Raw genomic sequence first — 26,773 nt, forward strand, 5'->3', positions numbered from 1 at the left:
AGTTTTGGGGTTTGTCTTTAGACCTGGACACCCTTCTCCTGTGCAAACCAAATTTATAGTAGGTCAGAGAAGGACCACCAAGATAAACCTACTTTCAAATTGCTAGGGGGGTCTGCAGAGAAGTAAATTGGAAAGGATCAGAGGGTGCTGGTCTGACCTTCCTCTCTCCCCCTCTGGGCTGTGTGGCACAGACGTCATGGAAGAGACGGGACTGGGTATTTGTCATCTTGTGATTCCATTCAGGATCTCAGCGCACGTTCTCCCAGACTGCGCCTTCTCTTATCCCCTCCGTGGTGCGGTCATGGGCTCCTCCTGGCTCCTCTCTCCTCCAGTCCCTACCTTCCCAATCCAATCTGTGACTAGGCTGACTGCTCAGCTCAGAATTTCTGCAGTCAGTTTACCAACATTCAGAACAACCAGTGAGGACTGGGAGCTCCAGGATCCATCAGGTAGTAGAGGGTGGAGCCAGGGGAAGTCCTTTTTCTGATGGGAGAGCAAGATGAAACCCCTAGAGTCTCAGACCCAGGGCTGAGAGGGGATGGCTGGAGAGAAGGCATCCCAGGAGCTAGGGGACTCTTTGTCTTTATGACGGTGGTGACAACTAGAATCAAACTGTGGGAAAATGGGGACGGTCACAGGAAAAACTCCTCCAAATTAACACAAATAGATCTTGCAGAAAAAAAGTGAAAAGAAAAATCGACAAGGATGGTTTGGACGGGTAAAATGAATAATTACAGTCATTTATGTGTCCTGCTCACTTTTTAGGCTTCATTAACATGCAGCACAGTCTCTGGTATGACTCGAATTAAATGCATCCGATTGGATACGTGGTAAGTTTTATCTGATTAGCAAAATGTTCACACATGTAAATTCAGGTCCTCATGGCAGATTCCTTCTGCAAGATTATTCTCGGCTTAAAACTGAAAAATAAAAAAAAATCAAAAAGGAAAGGAAAGAAAAAAAAATCAAAAAGGAAAGGAAAGAAAAAAAAATCATAGGAAACTTGCCCCTGCCCTGGCCACCAGAAAGGCTGACACAAAGAGGTTAAAAGTTAAGTGGACGTCGTACTTGAAGACGTTAAGATGGGGCTTCTATTATCAAGTTGAACAAGGCGTCTGGGGCAGCACAAACCTCCACCTTTTTTGGCCTCTACGGCGGCAACCCCAGCCTCCCTCCCTAACATCTTTTCATGGGACTACGAGGGGAAGCTCAAGTTAATCGCAGCCAAGGAGAGGGGCCGGCCTTGCCAGGACTAAAGAGGGAGGGGTGGGGAAAAAGCAAGAATCGCCCACCCTGCTCCCGGGCGGAGGGGCGGGAGCAGCGCGTCCCGCCCGGGCAGAGCAGTCTCGGGCTTGTGCATCTCTTCAGCAGCGGCGCGGGAAGGATGCTGGTCCGCAGGGGCGCGCGCGTGGGGCGCGGGATGCCGCGGGGCTGGACCGCGCTCTGCTTGCTGATTTTGCTGCGTGAGTATCGGCCGCCCGCCGTGGCTCGACCCACTGGGCAGCGGGGAGGGTCGACGCTCTCCCCGAGGCTGAGCGCGCAGAGTCCGAGTAATGCGGAGGGAAGGGACCCCTGCCCCCAACCCACGCCCCCACGCCCACGACTGCCCCTGGCTTTGGTGGGATGAGGGCCGTTTGAAGCGAGCCCAACTGGGACCAGCGCCTCACCTGGGAATCGGTGGGGGTGGGACGGAAAGGGAAGGCGACCAGCTGTGAGAGTGACCCAGCCGTGGTGTAAACCGGGCAGCGCGCCCTAGGCTTCCCAGAGTCGGACGAGGCGACGCGCTCGAGTTGTCTCTAAAGTAAAGTGCTTTCAAGATGCCAGTGTCTCTTCGCGTTGCCAAAGGTGCGGAGCGCAAAGTTGGAGCCAGACCCAGAAGAGAGGGGAGGAGAGAGGCAGGCAAGTTTTGCGGCTGATGGTTGATTCAGAAAGCCATGACCTGAACGGGTTGCTGAGAAAAGAGCGCAGGCGCCCACCGACCACCAGCACGGGGGGGCGCGGGGAGCCAGAACTGGACATTTAAGGAAGGGGAGCGAAGCCAACCTGGGACGAGGCCCCAGGTCCAACGCCCAGGAGGCCGGCTGAGTTAGGTGACCAGGGGAGTTTGGAATGAAGAACAGTCTGTGAAAAAAATCCTTGCTTTTAAGATCGGAAAGCTAAGTTATAAATCCCTCTTCAGACATCCACACCCATTCCACTGGAGAGAAGGTGGTGGTAGATGCAGTTTGTTCTGCGCCCCACCTCCCCTTCCCCACCACAACCCCTCACCCTGGCACAAACTCTAACTTGTTACATTTGGGAGTTTTCTTCCCCTGCCTCCCTCCAGGTTCTAAAACTAGTGGACAGGTCAGCAGACTAGTGGACATTCCTCACTCATCCACACATGCCTTTACTTCCTTAAGCTCTTGCTCTCACTTTGGTAAAAAAAAAAAAAGAATAGGCATTCAATAAATATTTATTCTTAATTGCTTTCATTTGGGTATAACATTCTCCATCTCATTTCATTGCACTTGAAAGGTTTTAAACATTGTAAGTTGTTCTCCCTTTTGCTGAAGATTCTGCTTCCAGCCCTTGAGGGCTCCCAAATCCCTACTCTTACTACATCCTAAAGGCCACCCATCATGGCCCCACAAAGTGACCTGGGCCAGCCAGCGTGGCCTCTTTGCTCTCAGTCCTCTGCTGTCCCCCTTTGGGCCCACCCAGTTGGAGAGAGACCCCGGGCTGGAGGAAGCTCTCAGTTAGGCTGTGGGTCGACCTGTTTGGTGGCCCCAGACATGCCCTTTGGGGCAGGGAAAAAGCTGGTGCTGAGATGTTGAAGCCCTAGTATGGAGAACTCCCCTGGGTGCACCCTCATAACAGGGAGGAGTTGATCAGTGGCTCAGATTTCGATCAGATCCTCCACTCTCCTTCAACTACACAACTCATGATGACCTGGTCCTGGGCCCAGTGAGACCCGCCCTTTTCTTATTTCCTCAGCTGGACAGTCTCAGTCTCGCCTTGGCTGCAGCAGTGGGGTGAGGGGAGCAACTTAACCTCTGCAAAACCTTGGGCAGATAGGCTGAGTATGTCAGTGTCTCAGCTTTAGGGATGAGGGGTGGAGCATGGGTCCGTATTCTCAATCTTGCCAGACTACTTGGGCCAATTTGAAGCTTTATGCCTTCCCTGAGAGCTTTCTAGGGTTGTTTTTGTTTTGTTTTTTTTAAACATTAGGAGGCATTTTCTGTCCTGGAATGCATTGTGGGATAAAAGAAATGAGTGACTGTATCTTGAAATGCTAACAAAGGGACTTTGCAGAAATTCTGTGCTATTGTTACTGTGAAATTTAGGGCAGAAGGGGGTGCCATTGTTCTCTCATCACTTACCCCCACAAAGAGCTTTGTTCTGCGAAGGTCTTTTTTCTGTCGCTCTGAGAAGTTGGCACGGGGATGGGCACAGCAACCAACCAAAAGTAGACTCTTTTTGTTGGAGATGAGGTGGCTTTGGGTGATGACCAAAGTCAAGATGGGGGCTAAGAGGTCACCAGGTAGCACTACCACACCACACGTTGGGAAGAGAAGCCTTGCAGGTCATTAGGGAACCCCATCTGTCAGGCCCAGGGTATCTGTTTCCTCCAAGCTCTCCCTGGCCTGTCCTTCCTCTCTCCATAGCAACATCTCCCAGTCCCGCCTCTTCACATTCCTCTTCTTCCTTTGGGTCCTTGTGCCTGCTGACCCCACACCCATATCCTGTCTGGGGCTACATATAAGAGGGGAAAAAAGAAAAGGGAAAAGAATTTTATCAGATAGTTTCCAGAGGAGAGAGGACTCCACCCTTTGAATCTCTGCCACATGGCGACCGAGGAGGAGCAGCCTTGGGGACCTCTGACTAATTCAGTGGTCCCCAGTGCTCCCCCTTGTAAGGCCAACCCAGCTGGCACAACCTTTGCAAATGCAAGCCTTCAGCAGCATTCCTGTTTGACTGATAAAACACAAACAGGCCTGGGCATCTTTTCTTATCCCTTTGGCTCCGTCTCCTGGGCCTCCTGATTCACTTGTCCTCCTTCCTTCTGAGTCTTTGTCTCCAAAAGCTGAGGGCAAGAAGTGCCAAACTGCAGCAGATAAACCCCGGGCGGGCGCAGAGTCTTACAAAAACAAATAAAAAGGAGGAACAAATTCCACTTCTTAAGGTCTCACAGCCTGATTTCCTTTAGACCCTGGGCAGGAGGGTCTGGGCTTACTTTCAGGGCTGGACGGTGACCCAGCCCCACCTTCAGTGTGCCCGGCCTCCCCTTCTCATTGAATTTGCTCCATCTGATTAAATGAGCCTGAGTGTGGAGAACTGCAAATGCGAAGAACTGAAAATAGAAAACAAACTAAAACACCATCCTCCAAAGAAAGTGTTCAGAGTCGCCAGGACAGAATTTCCATATTGTTCTGGGCTTTGTCTTCTCTATTGAGAACATTCTCTTCCCTCCCCAGCTAAGAAATAAAAAAACATTATCTATGATTTTTAGTCCCAAGGGCCCCTGACTTCTCTAAGGAGGAGGAAGAATGCATCTTGGGAGAATGAGATACAAACGGATAGGGATGTCTACCAAGTTGTGCTTCCCAGGACCTACACTCCGGAACCCACCAGAGAATGAATCACTTCCCTTCTGTGTAAAGGAAAAGGCCTTTTAGCTTGATTGGGAAGTCAGCTTCTTCCTGATTCGGGGAAAAAAAACAACAAAGAACCCACAACTGGTACCTTCTAGGGGAGCGGCATCTTTAGGTAGCCAGTTCCATTGTTTAAGAAAATGCCTTAATGAGTCTTTGGGTGAGAAAACCAAGACCCACAGACAAACCTTGGCTGTGCAAGGGCAATCAGGAGGGTGAATTGCTGAAAGGATAAAATAAAGTGAAACTTTGTATTTGATGGGCCCATAAAACAAAAGGCTGAAGGACTCCAGCGGCTAGGAAGAGTATAGAGAGAGGAGGGGAGGTGTCTGGAGCAAGAGAGGAACAGTGGTGAGTGGAGGGTCGAAAAGATCTGGCTAGGAAACATTCCTCATGATAAGGCATGGATGTTTAGCATGGTAATGTCTAGAATTCAAGGTTATGCTGTTGTTTCTTCTGGGCTGTGCTGTAATCTCGCTCCGTGTTCTCAAACCTTCAGTAAACACATAGTAGCTTTGTGTTAGTGGTGCTCTGGGCGGAATAAAAGAACGGGGGCTTGGCTTGCCTAAGGTGAAGGAGTGCAGAATGACAATTGCTGCAGCCCGAGGACAGAGAGGCACAGAGCTGCAAAACAGGAGTCAGTGGCCATTAGGAAAATGGAAGAAAGAGGTGACTAGGAGAAATGTAGGCCCCCAGAGAAAGCTCGGGATAATGGAGTTCCACATAAGTGATGCTACTTGAATATTAAAGGGAAGTCTCAGTACACTGGGAACTCTCAGGCCACAGACACCTGGTTTACGCTCACACCTCAGCTTAGCCTCTGAAGCGTGGGAAGGCATCCGCCAAGTTCTTTGTTCTAGTCCAACAGGGCCCCAATTCACTGAGACCCGTAACAAGGATGCTTCCTGAATGCTCCCAGGAAAGATGAGTGGCTCACTATCTCCCAGAGTAGTTCATTCCATTAAAAAAAAAAAAAAATTATTTTAAGCTTTTCTTTGTAATGCAGTGAAATTAGCCTTCCTGGAACTTGTGATCATTAATTCTAATTCCGTTCTTTGAACTGTCACAGAATTAATCTGATCTTTTTTTTTTTTTTTTTTTGGTGAGGAAGATTAGCCCTGAGCTAACATCTGTTGACAATCCTCCTCTTTTTGCTGAGGAAGACTGGCCCTGGGCTAACGTCTGTGTCCACCTTTCTCCATTTTATATGGGACGCCACCACAGCATGGCTTGACAAGCAGTGGGTCAGTGCACGCCCAGGATCCCAACCCCAGGCCACCGCAGCAGAGCGCAAGCACTTAACTGCTACGCCACCAGATTGCTACGCAATCTGATCTTTTTAACAACCTTTCTAGTCAGCTCCACTAGATTATAAACTCTTTGAGGACAGGGATTTATTTAAATTCAGATGACACTAATACCTAACAGCAGGAAGGAATCTTCTCCTATTTTGTGGTCCCCATAGCACTGAGCACGATCCTTTGCACATCACTGGTGCTTATAAAAAATAAGAATGAATAAACAAGAGAAATGAATCTTGAAGAAAGTTATTTATTCTCTCTCCTCAAATTCGTCTTTTCTGGATCAGAGGTCAGCAAACTTTTACTGCAAGGGGCCAGATAGTAAATATTTTAGGCTCTGGAGGCCGTATATGGTCCTTGATGCACGTTCTACTTTGTTTTATTTTACAAGAACACTTTAAACATGTAAAAGCCATTCTTAGCTCACTGGCCATACAACAGACAACCCATGGGTGGGATTTGGTCCACCAGCTGTAGTTGACAACCCTTAATCTAGATGAAATAACACTAGGCCCTCAACCATATGACTTGGTTTCTAGAATTCTCCTAATTCTGGTTTTCCTCCCATGGACACTCCCTAATTTAATAAATTCTCTCTTCAAATATAACATTGAATGAGGCTGTCTACCTGGAGGTGGTTGGTGTGAACACATCTGATACAGTCGCCATTTAATCCAAGTGTTTACTCTGACCTCAGGAGATCGTGCTAAGCATCCTGAGTAAAACAGACACGTGTAAGAGATGGGTCTGGCACTCGAGACGTTTATAATGTAACTGGGGAGGCAAGAGCTGTACTCAGGAAACAGCATGTGTGATTTTGTGCCAGGTAAGTGATGGAGATACGTGTCTTAAGGTCTCTGAGAAGCAGAAGGAAGGGGCCTAGACTAAAGATAACCGCTGTTTCTTGAGCGTTTACCAGACAGGCTAACTGCTTTACATTCCTTATCTCCTTTATTCCTCAAAACAACGAGGAGGTACGGACTATTTTTATCCCCACTTTAGAGATGAGGTTTAGAGAGCTGACAATGCTTCCCAAGGCCACACAGCTAGAACATGGTAGAGAAGCCTTCGAACACGGTCTGATTGCAGGGCCCAAGCTCTTGGTTTTCAGGCTCTGCTGTCTTTTCATCAATGCAGGCTGTGGACTCCAGCAGAGGCCAGTGTGTTCCTTCCTCCTAATACTGTATCTCTCTGGGCTAAGACATGCAGGAACTCCTCCAAGAAACTCCTCTTGGGCCGGGTGGTAGAATTTGAAAGGATGGGCAGAATGGTGCTAGCTGGCTAGGAGATCAGGAAACAGCACCAGCGAAAAACCTAAAACTAAGAGGGTCTGTGAAAAGCAATACCAAGTATAGGAAAACCGAGTCTCCTAAAGTACGAGAATTTAGTTATTTAGGTAGCAGAGCTTCCTGGATCTCTGAGAATAAGACTAGCAGAATCTTCAATTTACTAATTGTAGGTAGAAATCTTTTTTAAATGTATTATACATGCCTCTGCTTCCTTAGTGTACCAAAAAAGAGGACTTTAACCTTCATGACTCCGATGTATCATGAAAATAATTTGGTTACGGTGCAACTCAGTGACATTGTTAATGCTTATTAAGATGTATATATTTATTTACTCCTACCATAAATGATTCCAGACTAGTGTGGGTTTTGATACTTAAGTCTGTTTTTCATCTATTTCTGTTTCTTCATTTTTAGCTGTCATTTCTCCTTATTTTTTGCTTCTAATAGTCTGTTTCTAATTTTTAGCTTTAGCTAGGAGATCAGATAATCACACTTGTTAGAATTGTGTATAAAACAAGAATAATTGCCTCTGAATAAGTTCCTGTAAGTTAAATGCGTGAGTTTTACTACATGCATTTTGTGACATCTATTTGGCTTCTTAGAATCTTCACTTCGCTAACTTCCTGATACCTTGTCTCCTCCTCTTTTTCCAAGTTCTTGAGTTGAGATTAAGTAGAGAACCTAGGGTCAAATAGAGTACTTAGGGAGACACAGTTAATAAAGATGGAATGAGAAGTAAACAGAAAACAGCCTTTCACTCCGTTTTAAATTACACTATAATGCTCTGTTGGGTTGTGGGTAAGGGCTGTTCCTCCAGTCTAGAGCGGAATGGAGTGGAGGTTTCATTGATCGTCTCTTAGAATCTGGCTGGTAAGCTGCTCTTACTCCCATACCTACTTGAGGATCAGAAGCTCAGATAAAGAAAGGTCAGCATTTGATGGTTTAATGCCATGGATATGTGTGTGGGAAGATAGGATGAAAAGAGATGTGTGGTCAGTCTTGATTCTTATAAATGTCATTCCTCCAAGACCCAGTCTCCTCCTGGGAGCTCTATAAAGGGAACCCTAGAGCCTGTGACACTAATACTCCCTCACTGATGGTCCCTGCACTGCAGTGCCTCGGTCAGGATTGGCACACAGGGCCCTCCCAAGGTGTCCCCTTGCTCTACCCCAGCTCATCATACCCCATTGCTCAGCCTTGCCTTTCTGCCCTCCCTCTTGGTCCTGTTTCTGCAGGGTCTCAGAGGCTTCCGTGCCCACCCTAGGTTCAGGGACATGAATCTGAGGTTGGGGTCCCGTTCTCATTTGCAGATGGACCCTGCTACCTGTTCTTCAATGCTTGGCGAAGTGGTGGGTGGGGGAGGCTGCTGCAGCCAGGAGCCCAACCTCAGTGGGTCAGCAGCTGGCCTGGGTCCAGGGTTGCTTCACTCATCTGGCACAGGCACCTGTTTCCTCAGAACTAGCAGCAGGTCTCTCTTCACATCTGGAAAAGTTCAAAACTGTTTGACTGGGTGAAGGAGGCTCTGGGAGAGGGGGTTCAAAAACATGACATTGCCTCAGCCAGGCCCAGTTTCCTTTGGAGAGAGAAAAGGGTTGGACCAGATGGGATTCCCAGGAATTGATGTATGGGGGAAGAAGAGGAAAGGGTGGGCAGGAAGAGCTATGTCAAGAGGGAGTTCCAGTGGTACCTTGGAATGGTACCTTGAGAGGATGATCCTTCAGTTCAGTGTCCAAATGTTCCCACCATCTGCTCCCTACAATGAACTCATACTTTAGGGTCAGATTGCTGAGAAGTTCCTATTTAAGGACAGAAGAAGACTAGATCTGCTTTCCCAACTATTTCATTTTGATAAACCCACCCCCCACCTAAGCCAGAAAGGAGCGCATCCTTTTCTCTCCAGAGGTACAGAGATTGCATCCTGATCCTTAGTAGTTTAGACCCCTTGACCCTCTTGCTACTTCTACTCAAGAGTCAGTTCAACCTCAGTGGCCGCATTGCTTCTTGCCCCGCATGAACTATGGCCTTCCCTCTTGGCCAAAACCTTGGTGATTCACGCTCTCATCTTTGAAATGGAGATAGTGATGTCACTTTTTCTTCCTGCTGACTTGCCACCTAATATTAAGATATGATTGTTGTACTCACCATTAACATCAATCTACTTGCGGCAGGTTAGGTAAGGAGGCAGATGTGGGAGAGTGAGACTTGTCACCACCTTTAGGGGAAACATTCTTGGCCCCAGGTTAATTGCCTTGAAACTAAAGCCTAACTTCCCTCTTGATGCTGAGTGAAAGAAGAGGTTTCATTCTACATTGCTATTTACCTGGAAACCTCTGAAAAATACAGACCTTGATTTCGATCAGGAAAATTTAGAGACAAGCTAGGGTGGCCTGGGACCCTCAGGGGCCTTTCCTTGAGGATGGTACTGCTGGGTGTGAGCTCTGGATACCAAGTCAACCCTAACATTTATAGGGCCCAAGCCAAGAGTACAATGGAGGCCCATGTACTATATGTCTAAATACTTGCAAGTTATAAATCAGGCCAACTAACTGATAAATAAAATATCTTCTATCCTCTTACCTTGAAAATCATACCTTCATGGCCACCGGGAAGGGCAGGTTTGAATTTGGGACTCTCACAGTCTTGGAATTCAGTGCCACCATGTGGCTGAGCAGGAAGAGATGGCACTTGGTTCCCAGCCCACGAATTGGCCCACACTGTAGGGGGTCTTGCCTGCGTGTAAGGGACGCCACACACACATGCTTAAGTTCTAACCCTTCTCCCTGCAAACAGCCACCCTTTGGCCACCCTTAGGGCTTAGAGCTGCACATCCGAGTGTTGTAGCTCACCCTCAGAAGGATGGATTGGGAGAAGAGGCCCATGCAGGTCCTCAAGTGAGCCAAGAGCCATTTGGGCAATAAATTCTAGGACTCCTGGTCCCCAAAGTATGATCTAGAAGAGAAAGTGCAAGCCTGTTGGCCCCACGGACTCTTCATGGTTTGGGGAAGGGCAGGGAAGGGCAGGAGGAGGAACAGAATGTGGGCTCTGAAGTGCAGGGTCCAGACAGCAAGCTTCTCCTCCCCAGGTCTAAGGATGGCACTGCTGGGAACCCCAGGAAACATGGAAGGGCAAGGACCCTCAGAAAGATCTTCAGAGAATAACTAGATCCAGGAACATTATACTATAGCAATTTAACATTTGTTATCTCATTGATTCTCCCAACGATCCATGTAAGGTAGATAGGAAAGACCTTCACTTTAGAGATTAGTAAACTGAGGCACACACACATACATTAAACTACATAGTTATTGGCAGAGCCAGAACTATGCTCTTCATCTTCCCACTACATTTGATGAGAAAACAGGCCTTATGTTATTTAGTTCATCAGCTGGATTCCTGGGTCAGAACGTCCTAAAAGAAATCTTGGGGTTGCTTGCTGCAGTTCCTTAACCAAAGGAAAGGTGAATGGGTTTGAAGGCCATGACGGAAAGTATGAGGGGAGTTTGGGGATAGGGAAGTCTATGAAGGATAGAAGATTTTTAAGAAGATTACATAGAGATGGGTGAATCTAGTGATTATTCCAAGAGTTAATATATTGGATGGAGAGTGACAAAAAGAGAGAAGGATATGTTAAAAAGGAAATAGAGGCGTATCCTTCCTCACATTTTAGATGTTTGCAATATTTCTTCAGGTGTAATTTTATATTTTAATCCTTTACTTAACATATTGTGAACTTTGTCTCATATTCTCATGTTGCTATAGTTTTCATAATTATTTATTTTTAATGATTATGGTACGTTAAGTGCATATAACATTTATCCTATTGTAATTCATTTAGTTGCTCGCAAATTTTCCCTCCTATAAATAATACTATACTAGATACTTGGTGCACACAAGCTTTTCCTTCTCTATTTCCTTAGGGAAAATCTACTAGTGGGAAATTAGTCACCTGTCCAGGAGGATGTTCTTGTTGCTGCTCCTTTGCCAGGGGCAGCAAGGGGATGTTCCGGATGGACTCTGCCTGAAGTCCAGAAATTGAATCAGGTGATGTCATGAGGCTCCAGACAATTTAGGTTCTGACTTCTCCTCCTTGTTTCCCTATAGCCTCTGGGTTCGCATGTGTGAACAACACTACCCTAGGAACAGTTACAGGTGTTCCTACAAATGTATCCAACAAGGAATGCACACCAACAAGTACTCTTGGAAGTACCAGCCTCCACCCTGTCTCTCAGGAGAGCAGTGGGACCACAGCAGCCATCTCAGGTAAAGAGTGTTTGTCTCAGGCCCCAGAGGGATGCTGCTGGTGCTTGGGTAAAGCGTTAGGATGTTTGCAGACCACCACCCCTCACTTCCCAACACAGATGGAAATATACAAGCCCCTTGTATTAATGACTTGGGCATCATGCTTAGGGTACCCTGAAGGAAGTCTTAGATAATTCTCCGTACAGTGACAGTTTTCTCAGGCCAATGCCATGGCAGCTGATACTGATCAGTAATGCTCCTTGTACCCTGCTCTCATGCTGAGTTCAGTTAGTGATAAAATAAGGATCAGATGAGGACTCTCGAGAGATCTCTGATCTCTTCTAAGTGAAGGAAAATGTGTACAGGTTCTAACTGAGGGGCTTTGACTTCTCTAGGGTGGACCAGCATCCAGCTCAGTCTCAGAATCCTGAGGGCACCTCTAATACATTCTAGATTATAGCTGTGGTTCCAGCAGCTGATTTGAAGTGAGTTTGGTAAGGGTTAGGACATGAAGCAACTCTTAACTCCCCAGATTTCCTTTTCAGGGTTGAAGTCCATGCTTATGTCAGTATCTATAAGGTCTTCATTCAAGACAGTGAACTGAGATGTGTGTCTGTGTTTATGCAAACATGCACACATGCACACTTGTGTTTTTATCTATTCCAGAGACTCCAGTCAACTTCACATCTACCTCTGGGCTCACTCCATTCCCTACAACCGTGAACTCTTCTGTCCAGTCACAGACCTCTTTAACCATCACAGTGTCTTCCACCACAATCAACTTTTCAACTACAGAGATGACCCTGAAGTCCCACACGTCACCTAGAACTGCTTCACCTCCTGCATACAATAGCATGAGTCCTATGACATATCCCACTAAACACTATACATCATTTTATCCTACCTCAGCTATCATCAAGGTGAGTGAACTGGGCCAAAAATAGCAGATTGCCCCCTCACTTCATATATATGCAAGCTCTCTCTTCCCCTAAACCTTTCCTCATCCCAACCAATGAGATTTGGGTCATGTAGGAATTAGCATGGGAAATATGTAGTTTAATATTGCTGGAAGGGATAGAAAGGGGGGGAGTCGGGTGGCAAGGCTGATCTGTGCCGTGGGTATTGCATTTCTAGGAAGTAGAGAGTAAAGGGGATTCTCGGAGATCCATCCAATCCTCTGTGGTTCTTTCTAGTAACTCTTGGTCTGGGCTTTGACCAGAGTACGATTCCTCTTTGGGCATATTTGGAAACCATCCTCCACTTAAAGGGGCTACTTTTCCCAAAATGTTTAAGATAAATACCATTTCCTCTCTCTGAGAGGGTTTGGCAGTTGTGCCAGGCATAGGTAGGCAATGAGGAACTGGGCAGACCAGGGATGGTGAGTTCCCTCTGCCCTTCTCAGCCTTGGGGCCTGTGGCTGTCAACAGCTTTCAGCGCGAAGAAGGCATGGAACCTGGAGGCAGGCATGGGGGCGCTGCCTGGTTTCTGTTTTTATAAGAGCCAGAATAGGATCTGGAATGTCCTAGGGGCCAGGAGGAAAATGAGTGTCACCAGGATCTTCCCGGCCACCCCATTATCTTTTTGCCTGTATGGCCTGACCGCAAGTGTGTACTTCATTGGAGGAAAAACAGCCCAAATGGGAAAAGATCCTCCTCTCTTCTGTTTCTGCACCATCCAAGCCAATCTTTTCCAAGATTGCAAACAGCTACTTGCCTACAAGCCCAGACTAGTAACAAAAGTTTCAATTATTTGACGGGGATAGAGGGTGAGATGGAGGAAGAGAGTATGATTATTATAAATCTCTAGTCCCCTAACAAATATTTAAATTTCCTTTTCTCTAAAACCTCCTAGAAGAGGGCTGGCCCCATGGCTTAGCGGTTAAGTGCGCGCACTCCGCTGCTGGCGTCCCGGGGTTCGGATCCGAGGCGCGCACGGACGCACCACTTCTCTGGCCGTGCTGGGGCTGAGTACCCCACGTACACCAACTGGAGGGATGTGCAGCTATGACATGCAGCTATCTGCTGGGGCTTTGGGGGAAAAATAAATAAAATTATAAAACCTCCTAGAAGAGTACCTCACAGAAATCAAACTGGAAAAGAGGCCTGGAAGAAATGAGGAGCAAAGATGCTGGCTTATTTACTTTGTTTTTGTTTTAATACAGAATGAAATCAAATGTTCCACAGTCAAAGACGTGAAATTGACCCAAGGTATCTGCCTGTTGCTGAACGAGACCTCCAGCTGTGTAAGTCAGACTCCCCCCACCCCACCCCCATTCCTTCCCCTCGCTCTCCTTTCACAGTCCCTGCTGAACATCCTTAAGCCATCTTGGACTGGACTGGACGTTGGTGGGGTAGGGGGAGCTTGGCATGGTCAGGGTGCTTCTAATACTGAGCTTTCGGTGTAGGGAGTAAGAGTCTCCATCTGGTGGACAAACAAGGCAAAGACAATTTTATTTAAATTTAGTTTTTACTTTTTCCCTTCTCTATAGTACATTTAATACGTATTGTCAGACTTGTTTGCTGCTATGTTAAGAAAGTCCTTTGTGAAATATAAACTAGCCCCCTAAAATATCAATTCATTTATTATTATTATTTACATATAACTCTAATCTATATAGAATTTCTATTGCTGTAATGCTGTATTTTCCATATAACCTTTTTTCCTAACATTATTTATTGAATGACCCCCTCCTTTGTTGATTGGAGTGCTTCCTTTAGCTTATTTTAAGTTTTTATGTCCCAGAGCATATTCTCCATAAATATTTTATTTGTTCAGTTGTCTTTTTTTTTTTTTTGCCTATTTTAAGTTTTTAAAAAGTATTATACTTTTACATTACAGTACTTTTAATATCCAGCCAGGCAGGTCTTAGCTCATTGCACTATTTGGAAACATCTTGTCAAGATCCAAAAAAAAAAAAAATTAAAATTTTAATTGGAACTGCTCTGAAATCCCTCCAATTTTTCTGCTCTTCTTTTGTATTGTTCAGCACCTTGTTTTTTAGTTTAAAAATTTTTTTCTATAGGTTTTATGGATTTCTTAAGGTTATTTATACAGATTTTCCATTGTATATTCCAATTGATTATTGCTGGTATATTATCAAGTTAATTGAGTTTTTAATATTTACCTTGGGTTTAGCCATTTTCTTTAACTTGGTTATTAATCCCAGGAGTTTTTTAGTTGATTCGTTCTGTTTTTAAGGTAAGCTATCATGTTATCTACCACAATATGTTGTTTTTCTCCTTTTTAGTAGTTATGCCTCTTGTTTCAGTTTCATGTCTTATCACATTGGTAAGGCTGTATAGCACAGTGTTAATTTTTTTTTTTTTTCTGAGAAAGATTCGCCCTGAGCTAACATCTGTTGCCAATCCTCCTCTTTTTTTCCCCCTCCCCAAAGCCCTAGTTGTATATTCTAGTTGTAAGTCCTTCTAGTTCTGTGTAAGCTGCCGCCACAGCATGGCTGCTGACAGACGAGTGGTGTGGTTCCATGCCTGGGAACCGAACACAGGTCACCAAAGCAGCAAGAGTGTCAAACTTTAACCACTAGACCATTAGGGCTGGCTCAGCACGGTGTTAATTTTTAATGATGATAGCAGACCTCCTTGCTTTGTTTCAGCAAATCCACTTTCCTGACAGTAACAAGGCTCCAGATGAAGGACAGGATGACAGGAAGAATGATATTTACTTATAGAAAAAAACATTTTCTTGCAACTTGGGAATCCATTTAAGGGATCCATATATGTGATGTGTGACATACATAGATTGGAAAGGGCTGGATAAAGACTGTAATCTACAGAGGGTATTAAATTACTTTGTCCATTCTGACTACCGATATCTTACCTGTGATTATCAGTTGAGTGGCTCCGACTTACAGGATCTTTTAAAATTATACCTAAGAGGATTATTTAACTTAGGACTTGTAAAAACAACAGAAATTGTGAAGACATAAGTTCACACAATGGAATACCTAAATGCAGTTTGCAAAATAGTTAACTTAAACGTGAATATACAATGTACCAGTAATACTCTGTGTTTCTGGTGCTGGATTTTCTAGATTTTCAACTGGATTCATTAAAAGAAAAAACAATTGCCAAACCCTTTGCTAATTATAGCTAAGGAAAATGACCATCTTTTTAAAATTTTTTCCCCATCCTCTTGGTTGAGCACTTATTTTCCTGTATATCACGCAGCTCTGTGCCAGAATGCTAATTCTTTGTACCAACGATTTAGAGCTAATTACAGAGCATTCTAAGTTTCTGTCCATTGCTCTTCAAAGTTCACATTTAACTAGGGTCATCACACAAGACAAGTGCCAGAAACTTACTGCTACTCCAGAAATAACTCCTCTTACTGTGCTGTGGTCACTTTCTCTCTGTGGTCTTTACTGTGTCATCTATTTTGTGCCCCAGCTGAGACAGTCTGCATTCTCCTCTGAGGTTTGGGGAGGATCTGTGAGTAGCGATGTGGAAAGAGAGCAGCCCCCCAATATCCTAAGAAGGCTCTGCACTGCCCGCCATGAATCAGCTCTGGGGTAGCACCTGTGCAGTGCTATTGTTTCCCTGGTCTTTCCATCCGTGTTGATCCCCTTTTCTTCCTGAGGGCTCCTCTTCCCCAGCTCCCAAGCAGCAGTGCCTCTGAGGACTCCCCAAGGTAATTTCTCCCTCAGTCAGCAATCCCCGTTCCAGAAATTTTAGCCACAGCTTCTGATTGTGTCCCAGATTCCTTTTCCTTGAGTCCTACTGCATGCTTGTCTAATAATATGTTCCAAAGGCTGTGAGTGGTGTAGTGCCTGCTAATTTTCCTTAGGTTGCACTTGCACTTTTGGTGTCAGAGGGCCTTAAGGTACTGGTTCTAACTGTGGAAACTCAGGCCCTACTCACAGCCTAATGAGAAACATGAAGGATTTGGATTCCCATAACATCACATCCTTGAGTACTTATGTAACGTTAGCATGCTCCTGCATCTAGTATATTCCCATAACAGAAATATGCATGCATTGTTAGCTATCCAGACACTCTGCCTCCAGCCTCCTCATTCTGCACCACTACCTACTGAGTATCCAACATGTTAGCTCTTGCTATGTGCATTATTTAGGCCTCTCTTCTGTACCTGCATTCTGTAGACATTTATATCCCAACTCCTCCCCTTTTGCTCCCCATCCTTGACCTCTAGCCAGAAATTGCCTATATCAGCCAGGCAGAGGGAAGGCGATCCCACCCTCTTACCAAGCACCTGTTACCACATCTCAGAACACTCATTAGCAGAATGGGTCACTCCAAGTCTGACTTTCATTCTCTCTACTGCAATGTCAGGTTCACTTAGTTTTTGTGGTTGTGGTTTCCCAAATAGTTTCCAAAATGTGAGATTACTTTACTGTTTTATGCTATACCCATTTGTCCAGGGGAATCCACCAAAAAAAAATATTTTTAATGGCAGTAAAATACACATAACATAAAATTTATCACCTTAACTAGTTATGTGTGTGTGTATGTGTGAGGAAGATTAGCCCTGAGCCAACATCCGTTGCCAATCCTCCTCTTTTTGCTGAGGAAAATTGGCCCTGAGCTAACATCCATGCCCATCTTCCTCTACTTCATATGGGATGCTGCCACAGCATGGCTTGACAAGCCGTGCGTTGGTCCATGCCCGGGATCCAAACCTGTGAACCTTGGGCCGCCGAAGCGGAGCAGGCACACTTAACTGCCATGCCACTGGGTCGGCCCCTCACCTTAACTATTTTAAGTGTATAATTCAGTAGGGTTAAGTACGTTCATATTATTAGGCAACCAATCTCCAGAACTCTTTTCATCTTCCAGGACTGAAACTCTATACCCATTAAACAACTGCCCATTCCCCCCTCCTCCCAGCCCCTGGCAACCACTATTCTACTTTCTGTCTCTATGAATTTGACTACTCTAGGTACCTCATATCAGTAGAATCATACAGTGTTTTTTATCTTTTTGTTTCTGGCTTATATCGCTTAGCATAATGCCCTCCAGGTTCATCCATGTTGTAGCATGTGTCAGAACTTCCTTCCTTTTTAAGGCTGAATAATCTTCCCTTGTATGTATATACCGCATTTTGTTTATTCGTTCATACACGGATGGATGCTTGGGCTGCTTCCACCCTTTGGCTATTGTGAATAATGCTGTTATGAACATGGGAATACAAATATCTCTTCAACACTCTGATTTCATTTCTTTTGGGTATATACCCAGAAGTGGAATAGCTCGATCATATGGTAATTCTATTTTTAAGTTTTTAAGGAAGTGCCATACTGTTTTCTATAGTGGCTGCACCGTTTTGTATTCCCACCGACAGTGCACAAGTGTTCCAATTTCTCCACATCCTCACCAACACTTGTTATTTTCTGTTTTTTTTGATAGTAGCCATCCTAATGGGCATGAAGTGGTATCTCGTGGTTTTGATCGGCATTTTCTAATGATTACTGATACTGAACATCTTTTCATGTGTTTTTTGGCCGTTTGTATATCTTTTTTGGAGAAATCTCTATTCAAGTCCTTTGCCCACCAATTTATTTTTTAGAACACCTTCTTTAGAGCATGTGTTTATATGCAGAGGTTGTATTTACTCAGCTAGCTCACATCACCCTTATTCTATCACGCTGACTTCATCTGCCTCCAGCCTCCAGATCATATCCCCAGCCCACAGCTTGCTTGCCCTGGGCCCAAACACTAAATGTCGGTTTCCATGCAGAAAAAAATAACTTACAGATGGAGGACTGATGAAGACAATGTGTCTTCTGGAAAGAGCCTGAAATCTGGAGACAGCCTAACTTCTTATCCTTGGTCAGCTGCCCACTTGTTGCGTGACTTGTAGCAAGTTCTTCTATTACTCCAGTCTCTATATGAAATTAGGGGTTTTACCTGCACTGTCAAACTCCAAAGTAAATAAAATTACTGAGAGAGAGAAGTAGAGAGGTGACTGATCCTAGAATCTCAGCGTGGGAAATATCTTAAATGTCATTTGGAAAAACACCTGTCCCTCTTGCCCCCCCACTCCAGTGTTTACATGCTTCTTTAACGTGCTAAGAGTCTTTGCAAAGTTTGAGAATGCTACTCTAGAAACGCTAGTTGGTTTTGTTATTGTGGTTATTATTTTTGCAAAGTAACATGCGCAAGCAGATGTAGTTAGGGGCTCGCAAATCTGATTCTCATGAGCAAAATGGCAAGGCTGTGGCTTCCTCCTGCCCACTCTCCCATGATGTCTGCCCACAGCCTCTCTTGGGGGAGGATGTTTATTTCAAGCATCCGGAGAAGCATTGTGCTTTGTTCAGGATCCACCTGCTCCTCTCCAGGCCCAAACACAATTCACTGATGCTGTTGGATTCCAGAGTGGGAGGCTGGCTGCCGTTATTCCCTTGAATTTAGTCCAAGAAACTAAGCAAGGGGTGGAGGGACCCTGTGTGGAGGACAAACCAGTTGGGACGTTAAGTTGAACAACAGTTCACTGAGTTCTTTGTTTGGTGCTATGCTTAGTACAGTCTGGGTTCAAAATTATGTAACGTACACCTGCTCACCACACTAAGGAGTCTTACAGTCTAGTCGGAGAGAAATGACGATAACAGCAAGGCAGAATATGGTTAAACATCAAAGTGTGGATTCTAGATGACATAGTATATAAGATAGTTCAATTATCAATAGTAATAGTAATAGTAATAGCTGCCATTTATCCAGTGCCCATGAGGTTCCAAACACTCCTTGTGTTGGGCACTCCTCATACAACACCTTTTTTTTTTTTTTTGGTGAGGAAGATTGGCCCTCAGGTAACATCTGTTGCCATCTTCCTCTTTTTGCTTGAAGAAGATTGTCCCTGAGCTAACATCTATGCCAATCTTCCTCTATTTTGCATATGGGATGACGCCACAGCATGGCTTGATGAACGGTGTGTAAGTCCATGCCCAGGATCCGAACCTGCGAACCCCGGGCTGCCGAAGCGGAGCACACACTTAACTTAACCACTGCACCACCAGGCCAGCCCCCTACAATACCTCTTTAATCACCACAGCAAGTCAGTCTTCAGCTGAGGAACCTGACACTCAGACTAGTTGTAGAACATGTAAAGAATCTAGTAAATAGCAGAGCAAAGGGTGACACCCAGGCTGGTGGAAGATAGGACCAGCTTCATGGAGGTGGTGGGATTTGAATTGAGTACTGCAGGATGGGGAATCCAAGGGAGAAGGCAGTGCTCTTCATTGTCTTTGCAACCAGGGTTGTGAAGGTCGCATGCTCTCACAGGCCTGGGCTCCCTCGTGGTGGTACCTCCAGTCCAAAGGCCTTTCCCCACCAGCCTCTCCTGCACACATTCTATGCATTCTTCAAGGCCTATTTTGGGATGTTTCTGAAAACCCCAAACCAGATGTGTGCTCACCCTCCTTTGAATGTCCAGAGCACTTTAGTTGTACCTTTCTTTGGTACTTACCATGTAACTAGCTCTGTGACCTCTTAGTCTCTTTGTGCCTCATCTATAGTTTCTTCATCTATAAAATGGGAAGAATAATACTACCTATCTCATAGGGTTGTGTGAGGCCTAAATGAGTCAATAAGTGGAAAGCAGTTAGAAGAGTGCCTGAGACATAGTAAGTAAGTGTCATTTATTTTAATTTCCATGCATCCAAACTGAGAGCTTTGACCATGTAGAATTCATAGCTACCTTATACACACACACACACACACACACACACACACACACCCCACACACATGACACAGGCACAGAGGTTTTCAGACAATGTCTTATATTCAAGGCTTGATAAAGGTCAGAACACCTGAATCTGGTTGAGGTGCAGCAGGTTGAGGAGGGTGCCATTTTGTTTGGCTCTTTAGTTGTGCAGGAGCCCTGTCCCTCTGCCTCTCTCAGGAGGGAGATATATTTCAACCAGAGATACTTCAGAAGCCCAGAGTCCTGCAGGCAAGGACTGCCCTCATCCTCATCCGGAAGGCATGGTGCTAGAGAGGGTGTTGTACTCAGGGGCCTAGAGAGGAAAGAGACTGCGGAACATATCCAATGTGGTGTCCAGACTACCTACAGCAAATGCTGTTTTAAAGAGCCAGGTTTTCCAGACACAAAGTCTCTATCTAAGGACTTACTGGGAGACGTGCAGAATCGATCCTTTTCCTGAGAAGTGAAACAGCAGTGGCCCGAGAATTCATTTTGCTATGACCTTGGCTCTTGGTAGCCTTCTGAGGCCGCTGTTGGACTCATCTCTCTGTGACCTGGAGGTTAACTAGCCCTGTTTTCCTGGCCTCATCTGAGCCCAGTGAGTTTCACTCGCTTCCCTCAAATTCCAGCGGATAGAAGAAAGCTGGGGCCTGAGGCCAATCTTGACCTTGCCTTGTGCAAGAGCAAAGGAGCCTGGGTTTTCCTGTCTTAAAGCAGTAGGAAAATACCTAGGCTGCTTTCCAAGCTGGGAGGGCCCTCCGGCCTTCCCACGAGGAGCAGTGCTGCCCCACAAACAGGAAGCTGTCTCCTCCACGGAGGCTAGGTTCTGACGGCACTCACACGCCCCAGCAGTTTTCTCCTAACAAGAAAGTTGTCAGAGCTGCTCAGGCATTTCCTTCTCCACCATCTGCCATCCGGACAGAAGAGAGAGTCTTGGTTTCAGTCCCTTTCCTGTGCAGGGGAGGCCACTCTGATTGGAGGCTGCTGGAATAAATTCTGGGAGGTACGAGAACAGGATGTTGGAGGGGCACAGCCAGTGCTTCCAGTTCATCCCTTTCGTGGAACTCATCTGTTGAAGAATAATCAGAATTTATGTTCTGAGTCTGAGTTCTTGAGTCCTATGGGCCAGTCACCATCCTGGAGAGAGATCTATGAACCTCATGTAAAACTGGGTTTCCTGCTTTTAACGGAAAAGGGGGATGGAAGACTAGACAAAAACACCATTTCAGTTTGAGCCATGCTCTTTGTGAGACCCCTTGCAGAGTAAGAGGGAAGGGACTGAGGATCTCGTTGTGTATATGGTCATAGATTTGGTCTCCACTCCTCGCCTATCTGGGTTTTTTCCCCAAGGGGCTATTGTAACCTTGAAATAAAGGATTTTCTCTTCATTATTATTGCACTATTACTAATTTCTGTTATTGGCAATTTCTTTGGAATTTAATTTGAATAGTATGTGTGTACATAGGCAATCCTTAAATAAGGTGATGTTTCCTAAACTTGTTCTCTGACATTTTGTGGTGCAACTTAAGACACTAGCAGATACATGTTTGGGGACTGGGACATTTTTGAGTTTTTTCTTATTGTGTTTTTGCGCATGTATAGTTCACAGTATTTTTTTTTCCCGTTGGAATTTCAGGCAAAAAAAGGATCTGTTTTGTTTAAAGGGTAATAGCGTGACTTCAATCGGAATTATTGCCAGAGACCCCGGATGCAGTTCAGGATATACTAGTAATTTCATCTCCTGCTCACCATTTTTCTCTGTCTTCCCAGGAGGACTTTAAGAAGAAAAATGAAAAGACACTGATTCGAGTCCTGTGTGAGAAGGAACAGGCTGAGAATGGGATTGGGGCGTGTTCCTTGCTCTTTGTCCCATCTGAAGTTAAGCCTCGCTGCCAGCTGCTGGTGTTGGCCAACAGAACAGGTGAGGGGAACATCTGTCTTGGAGGCTAGGGAGGGAGTGGGGCTGAGGTTAGAGGATCCTGGGTAGAAATCAGGCCTCTTAGCTCAGAGAGTGCAGGTGCTGGGGAGAAGGGCAGGGCTGACTTTGGGAGAGGCTCTCCTAAGATGGACCACACTGGTCATCAGAGCATTATCTAGAATAATGTAGGAGGGTACAGCAGGATGAGCTGGGCCAGCTTCTAGATTCAGCAACCCCTGTTTCTAATTCTAGAACTTTCCAGCAAGCTCCAACTTCTGAAAAATCACCAGTCTGAGCTGAGAGGGGTAAGTTGTCTGAGATGATGGGTCTCAGAGGGAATACGGGGTCAGCAGAGTTCATTGGAGTGGGGGAGAAAGTAATTATCTTCTCTAGACCTTCCCTTCCTACCTCTCCATCCTTCGACAGTCTTCACCTTTCTATGCTTGAACCAAAATTTTACGGTGCAGCTTAATTAAGAGATATCAGTCTTAAATCCTGTTTAGAAAACCCCTGAGGTCAACGTCTTCTTGTGTTTGTTCACTGATGGGTCCCACACAGGGGTCTAGTGTGGGCTGGGCTCCTCTTTTAGAACCCACATTCCACAAGTAACAGGCTGTCTTTTCTGCATCTTCTCTTCAAGATGAGGATCCAAGACTTCACTGAAGAAGATCTTAGGAGCCACCAGAGCTACTCCCGCAAGACCCTGATTGCACTGGTCACCTCAGGGATCCTGCTGGCCGTCTTGGGCATCATGGGCTATTTCCTGATGAACCGCCGCAGTTGGAGCCCCACAGGAGAAAGGCTGGTTAGTTCTGGGGTCCAGGGCAAAGGAAATGAGGAAGATAGTGGTCTTCTGGGGAGGTCCATGAATGTTATGGAAGGGGAGGAGAAATACCAGAAGAGGCACTTCTGTGCCCTTACACAGGGATATGCGTGCATGCACGTATCGTATCCATGCAAGAATCGAAACAATATATAACAGATTGGGGAGGGGCCAGTAACTGGGGCCAGACCACCTGCTCACTATGGTACCAGATGGTTCAAGTCATCTATTTATTATTTTCCCTGGGATAGTTCAGCTGGCTACAACCAGAACAGGTGGTATGGCTGCTAAATCAGCCTCTTATTTGCAAGCATATTAAACGCCCATGGGTGCCACCCTGCTCACAAGAAGGGGACACGTGGAAGGAAAATCTACTCTTGAAGGTTATGGATGAGGAAGGACAAGGCTGGGGTTTGAGTCTTGGCCTCTGGCCTGTTATCTCCTCTGGTGTGGTAATTTCCCCCCCCGGGGTCTGCCTGGTTTCTTGCGGGAGCTGGCTATGGAGCTGCGATGGCATGGTGTGGTGCCTCTCCTGTCCTTTCTCCTCTAGGAGCTGGAACCCTGACTGCTCTTCAGGAAGAAAGGAGTCTGCGCATGCAGCTGCACCCCCCTCTCTCCCTCCTCCTCCCTTCCTTTCCCCACCAGTGTCGCACTCCCCTGCTTACCAGATAATGCTCCTTTATTTATACACTGTCTAGGGGGAAGACCCTTATTACACGGAGAACGGTGGAGGCCAGGGCTATAGCTCAGGCCCTGGGGCCTCCCCTGAGGCTCAGGGAAAGGCCAGTGTGAACCGAGGGGCTCAGGAGAACGGGACCGGCCAGGCCACATCCAGAAACGGCCATTCAGCGAGACAACACGTGGTGGCTGATACCGAATTGTGACTCGGCTGGGCTGGGCAAGGCTGGGCAAGGCTGGGCAATGGCCAGGGAAGGGGCCCCTCCTTGCATCTGACCATGTGCTGCCTCCATGCTGGAGGTGCTATCCCTTACCTTCTACCCTTTCCCACCACACACACCTTCCAAGGCCATTCCTGGGGCCCTATGCTGCACCAGGCTGAGGGGTTCTCCTCACCTTGGGGAGAGGCAGGTAACCCCTGCCCTTTACGCATTCAGCTCCCTGAACCCAGATTCTGGTCTTCTTTGAGTGGGGGAGTGATGGGGAGAAGCCAAGATGCAGAGAAGCTCCCAGGGGGGTTGATGATCTTGCAGCATTCAAGCATTGGCCACTTCCCTCTCTCTCCTCCTCTCCGCCTCTGTACCGGAACTGCCAGGGGAAAGCATGGGCTTTTCTGGGCTACAATTTCCTCCCAGGAGGCTTTGCCTTTTACTGCTTCTTCCTTGTATTTTCTTTTTCTACTTTAGGGAAACCAAAGCAACCCTTTATACCTGCTCCCTTGTAATGATATAGCCAGAAGAACTTGTTGTCTTAAACCACCTCCCTTACCCCTCCTCCAAGTCACTGTGGATTCCATCACCAGCTTCCCTTTTGCTTTCCAAGTTCCCGGAGCTCCGCATGCCCCTCCCTGTCCCCATCTGTGTACAGAGGCCTGCACAGTTTTCTGGCTGTTCCTGGAACTGGGCTCCAAGTTTCAGGACAACATCCTGTGTCTGTGTGTTTGGGAGACAGACTGGGGGGCGGGGGGCAGTGCATGGACACACGTGTTCCCGCTTGTGGGGGATGAGAGCAAACAGCTCAGTCCTGATCTCTCTGGGGCTACACAGCACCTCTGCTTGGGCTCTTGTTTCTCCTTGTGGGTCAGAGTGGACAAGACCATGGGACCAGATCTTTCAGGCAAGGCTCTTGACCTGTGTGCTTCTGAGGAATCCTCTTGCTCTGAGGTCAAGACCTAGCCTTATCCTCAGATCTCGATGGCTTCCACCTTCTTCCCCCGACTCCTGGGTTGAGCTATGGCCTCAGTCCCCCAGAAGACTCCTTTCTGTCTCATCCTCCCCCATCCTAACCCCCTTCACTGCTCTGCATACCCATGTGGTCAGGGCCCCAGGACATCTCCAGAGGACCCTCACCACAAGCCACCTCCTCTGTGGGTGACCCAGGTCAAGGGTTTTTGTTTTTGTTTTTTTCCAGAGGGGTGAGCAGGGATCCTGGTTTCAATGACGGTTGGAAAGAGAACTTTCCAGAGAAAGGAAGATTGGGTGGATTTTTTTCTTAATTAAAAATGGTATGTGTAAATACTGTAATTAAAGTGATACCAAAACATGTCTGTTCTGTGACTCTGTCCCAGCTGGGTGTGTTTGAATGCCAGAGCGATCTCCCCATCAAACCTGGCTGGACTGTGTAGTGATGTGGTGGGGAGGGGCTAGCCAGGGAAGAGATGGGACCATCTCTGAGACACAGGTACCAACCAGGATGCTAAGTTGGCTAAGTCTGCCAACTACTCGTCTTCTGGGAGGAAACAGAGAGACTCACAGGGAAGCTGGATGTTTCTAGGTGTGGAGAAAAAGGCAGACCAGAATGCAGCAGGGGACTTCAGGATGCAGGGTGGTGTGCTGAGGACTTAGGAGCTGTACCCTTCGTGAACACCTTTCCGAGAAGTGGCACATTTGGTCACTGGATGTAAAATATGCCAAACAAAAGGAAGGAGCCATGTCCTATGCACCCTCTGTTATCATACCACCCCCTATCTCTAGCTGGGAGCAGAAGAGTGAAGGAGGACGTGGGGAACTTCTGCTCTAGAGATCTAGCTGCCAATTCCAGGAGGAGCTGGTTTCCGCATTCAGCATTAAGACAGCAGCCTAACTGCAAAAAACATCTGTAAGTTCACTCCGCCGCCTTGCTGCTCCCAGATGCACCCCCCCCCCAATCCCCGGGCCAGAGGAAGTGGGGGAGGGAGTGCCACCGACACTACCAAGTAGCTTCAGGAAACGCTGCCAAGTGTGTCAACAGGGGCAGAGGCAGCTGGGGCCAAACAAAGGCTCCTTCCATGCTTATCTGGCCAAAGCCAGACCTTCCCTTTAGCACTCCCACCCCCTCCCTCTGCTTCTCCCCAACTGCTCTAACCAGAGCTTCCTCCGCACCCCACCCCGAGGACTCAGAGGAGGGGAAGGAATGAGAGCTAGAACTTTCCCTAGAAGGCCATGGCTGATTTGGGGGGAATGGAGAAAGGGAAGGTGATAATCGGGAAAGAGAAGTCAGGTTGGCGTCCATCTTCACACATCCTGCCATAAGAGTGACCAGATGAGGGTCTGGCCTATTAGGCGTGGCAGGGAGCGGGAGTAGAAGTGGGGTACAGACTCTGGGAAACATGGGAGGAGGAGAAAAAGCAACTGGGTCTTTGAAATGCCTCCAGCCTCAGGCCCAGCAACCTGTAACAGAATTGTCCCAGAGTTGTTGGAGTGTGTAGGCCTTGGGAGGAAGGGGTCTGTGTGTGTGTGGGTGTGTGTACGTGTGTGTGTTGGGGAGTGGCATGAGGTGGCAGCTAGTTCTCTTTGACGGCTGGACAGCTTGCCCTGAGGACTCATTGCTTTCTAGAAAATCAAACTAGCCCACCTTTGGCCTGAATATCCTGGTGCAGCAATGGCTCCACCTGCTGGCCATGCTGGGCTCCTACCGCTCAGCTTCAGTTCAATTGCCTCCATGTTAAGTTTCTCTCTGCTGCTGCCCCATCCTTAAACAGCCCAGTCTAATAGATCTCATACACAAAGCTCATATAACTATAGAGAGTCACTGATGGAGAGGACTTGAAATATATATTCAACTCAATTCCTTTATGGTATAGTAAAGACAAACTAAGGCCCAGAAAGGGGATATGGCTTGCCCAAATCACCTGGAATTCAGGTGTCCTGAATCCGAAGCTCTCCCCTTTATCATATCCCCCCATTCTTCTGCTGGGGCCTCGGGGTTCCTCCAGTTGGATGTCCTGAAGCTGGTG

The 26,773-nt window shown here is 46.6% G+C and overlaps 1 protein-coding gene across 1 annotated transcript; it reads left to right on the top strand.

Moving 5' to 3' along the window:
* Positions 1 to 1,382: 1,382 nt before the first annotated feature.
* On the top strand, positions 1,383 to 25,087 carry CD34 (CD34 molecule). The gene is made up of 8 exons (XM_004424853.3): positions 1,383 to 1,463; positions 11,326 to 11,484; positions 12,130 to 12,383; positions 13,625 to 13,705; positions 21,911 to 22,061; positions 22,311 to 22,363; positions 22,699 to 22,863; positions 23,580 to 25,087. The coding sequence occupies exons 1-8, from the start codon at positions 1,385 to 1,387 to the stop codon at positions 23,763 to 23,765; spliced, it is 1,128 nt and encodes a 375-aa protein (XP_004424910.1). The 5' UTR covers positions 1,383 to 1,384; the 3' UTR covers positions 23,766 to 25,087.
* The last annotated feature ends 1,686 nt before the right edge of the window (positions 25,088 to 26,773 follow it).

This window comes from Ceratotherium simum, chromosome 2 (assembly GCF_057802395.1).
Source record: "Ceratotherium simum simum isolate JZ-2026a chromosome 2, ASM5780239v1, whole genome shotgun sequence".
In the NCBI taxonomy this organism is placed as follows: domain Eukaryota; kingdom Metazoa; phylum Chordata; class Mammalia; order Perissodactyla; family Rhinocerotidae; genus Ceratotherium; species Ceratotherium simum.

Coding starts and splice junctions, on each gene's coding strand:
- CD34 (XM_004424853.3), top strand. CDS start 1,385: ATGCTGGTCCGCAGGGGCGCGCGCGTGGGGCGCGGGATGCCGCGGGGC. Junction 1,464..11,325: donor CTGCTTGCTGATTTTGCTGC/GTGAGTATCGGC, acceptor GTTTCCCTATAG/CCTCTGGGTTCGCATGTGTG. Junction 22,864..23,579: donor GCCCCACAGGAGAAAGGCTG/GTTAGTTCTGGG, acceptor TACACTGTCTAG/GGGGAAGACCCTTATTACAC.